Raw genomic sequence first — 2332 nt, 5'->3', positions numbered from 1 at the left:
GGAGCGGCCGCAGTGCGTGGAGTGCGGCAAAATGTTCAGCTCCAAGAAGACTTACAGATATCACCTCAAGTAAATATTACATTATCTACACTTATTTTTTAATTTAGATTTTAATATATGTATCAAAGTAACTCAAAAACTAAGCCGATTACAAAAAATTCTTAAATCATTAAAAAGCTATGTTGTCAATAAGTAACATAAGTATTTCTTTAAAAATTATTTTTAATTCTTCGCGGACAAAATCGCGACCAACAATTAGTACAGTATCACATTATACTATTTATGCTAAAGGCAATGATATATTGTTGCATTAAATTTTCGATAGATGGCGTTGTTTCATATTTTCAAAAGACAATTGTTAATATTTATAATGTATATGTAGCGCTTGTGTTATGCCCTGCCCACCCCGTGTGGCTGTTCCAGCGTGTTGCACAGGGGAGAGAACCGGTACCCGTGTCCGCGCTGCGGGAAGGTGTACCAGTGGAAGTCCAACCTCGGCAGGCATATGAGAAGTCACAAGGTAGGAAACATTAGTAATGTAATACTTATCTATATTTATGTAAAGAAAACTGTTTTTCTTTGAATTTTTGTCTTTGGAAACTTTACCGCCACGTTTAGTAGATGGCGTTATGCTACCAAGTTGTACCGCCTCATTCAACAGATGGCGTTGTACCATCAAGTTCAGCCAGGAAGATCAGCGCTGGGTACTTCAGCTAGAAGTATCCAGCATTTAAAGCTGAGCAAAGACCTAATTCAGTCAGCATTGCAACTCTTTTTCTGTATCTTATTTTTCTTTTTTTAGTTAATTCATAATTGCATTATTGTCTTGGTAAAGATTAAGCGTTATTTAAAAAAAATAAGTTGTACCGCCTCATTCAACAGATGGCGTTATACCAAAAGTTGTACTGCCTCATTCAACAGATGGCGTTATAAAAAGTTGTACCGCCACATTCAACAGATGGCGTTATACCAAAAGTTTCCTCGCCATGTTCAATAGATGGCGTTGTAACATGTTTCAGGCCCGCGACTCCGGCGAGCTGCACTGCTCCCCGTGCGGGAAACTGTTCGCCTCAGTGGCCACTTACAGGCAGCACCTCGCCGTCTCGCGCAGACACGTGCCGGAGAACGAGTTCAGGTGACACCAGTGTAACACTACTAGCTGTTGCTCGCGACTTTCTACGTAAACTTCAAAAATGTAGCCTATGTTACTCAGGGATAATGTAGCTTTTTAATGGTGAAAGAATTTTTGAAATCGCTTCAATATTTTGAGTTATTTAAATTATTTTATTATTTGCATTTGTCAAATTATCAATTACAAATGTCAAAATGACATGATATCACAAACCTTGACAATCTTACTTCCTTGATGTTGGCAGTGACTTATGGTCTCTTTCCCACATTAGGGCTTTTATCCAAAATATTTACCTCCTTAGTTTAATGGCGTGAAAACATAGCCTAAAGCATGACGTAAGTGTAGAGCTTTTTATTAAAAAAGAATTATTCAAAAATATGGTGTAATTACTGACATCTTGACAACAAAGAAGTGTGTTTACGCTTTATTATAATAGTATAAATAAAAGGTATAAACTACTGTACGTATTTTCATAAAATTTGGTACATAGCTTATCGAATTCCTGTGTATTATGCGGAAAGTCGAAGGTAAAGACTAGTATTATTAATTTTTATATGTACAAAATCAACAGTTTCACTTGTGACGAGTGCGGTAAGAAGTTTGTGAGTAAAACGCGGCTGAGAGATCACATCGACTGGGAACATCTTCACAATATCAAGTTCAGATGCCATCTCTGTAATAAGGTGATAACACTATGACACACTATGACACACTATGACACACTATGACACACTATGACACACTATGACACACTATGACACACTATGACACACTATGACATACTATGACACACTGTATAATAATTATTTTTTTTATACTAGCAGTTGCGTGACTTCGCCAGCGTGAAATTAAAAAAAGCGTAAAACTACGGTGAAAGAATTTTTTAAATCGACAAAGTAGTTTTTGAGTTATTTCAATACATACAAAAATAAAAATCTTTATAATATTATTATAGTTAAAAGCCAGACGGAGACAGAATAACTTTAAAAAGATAATAATTTTGTGTCAAGCGAAAAAGCAGCTCGATAAAATTGTTAGTAAGTTTCTTAAATTATAACATACTATCTTGGGCCTAATTTTCCCTTTCCCTTTTTTTATAACGTAACATGGCAAACGAGCAAGCGGCCACCTGATTTCGCCAAAATGGCGAAGCGACTGCCCATAGTCATCTGCAATTGCAGATGCGTCGCCTACCCTTAT

At 36.4% G+C, this 2332-nt stretch overlaps 1 protein-coding gene across 1 annotated transcript in view; it reads left to right on the top strand.

The window, feature by feature from the left end:
* Nucleotides 1-1139, top strand: part of LOC106110058 (zinc finger protein 728-like) — a 1729-nt gene extending 590 nt beyond the window's left edge. The window contains exons 2-3 of the mRNA XM_013291745.1: nucleotides 383-520; nucleotides 1020-1139. Coding sequence (XP_013147199.1) covers nucleotides 383-520; nucleotides 1020-1139 — 258 coding nt within the window. The remainder of the gene's footprint in view (nucleotides 1-382; nucleotides 521-1019) is intronic.
* Nucleotides 1140-2332: the final 1193 nt, after the last annotated feature.

Source organism: Papilio polytes, unplaced genomic scaffold (assembly GCF_000836215.1).
Source record: "Papilio polytes unplaced genomic scaffold, Ppol_1.0 DF820944.1, whole genome shotgun sequence".
In the NCBI taxonomy this organism is placed as follows: Eukaryota; Metazoa; Arthropoda; class Insecta; order Lepidoptera; family Papilionidae; genus Papilio; species Papilio polytes.
This window is presented reverse-complemented; position numbering and strand designations above follow the sequence as displayed.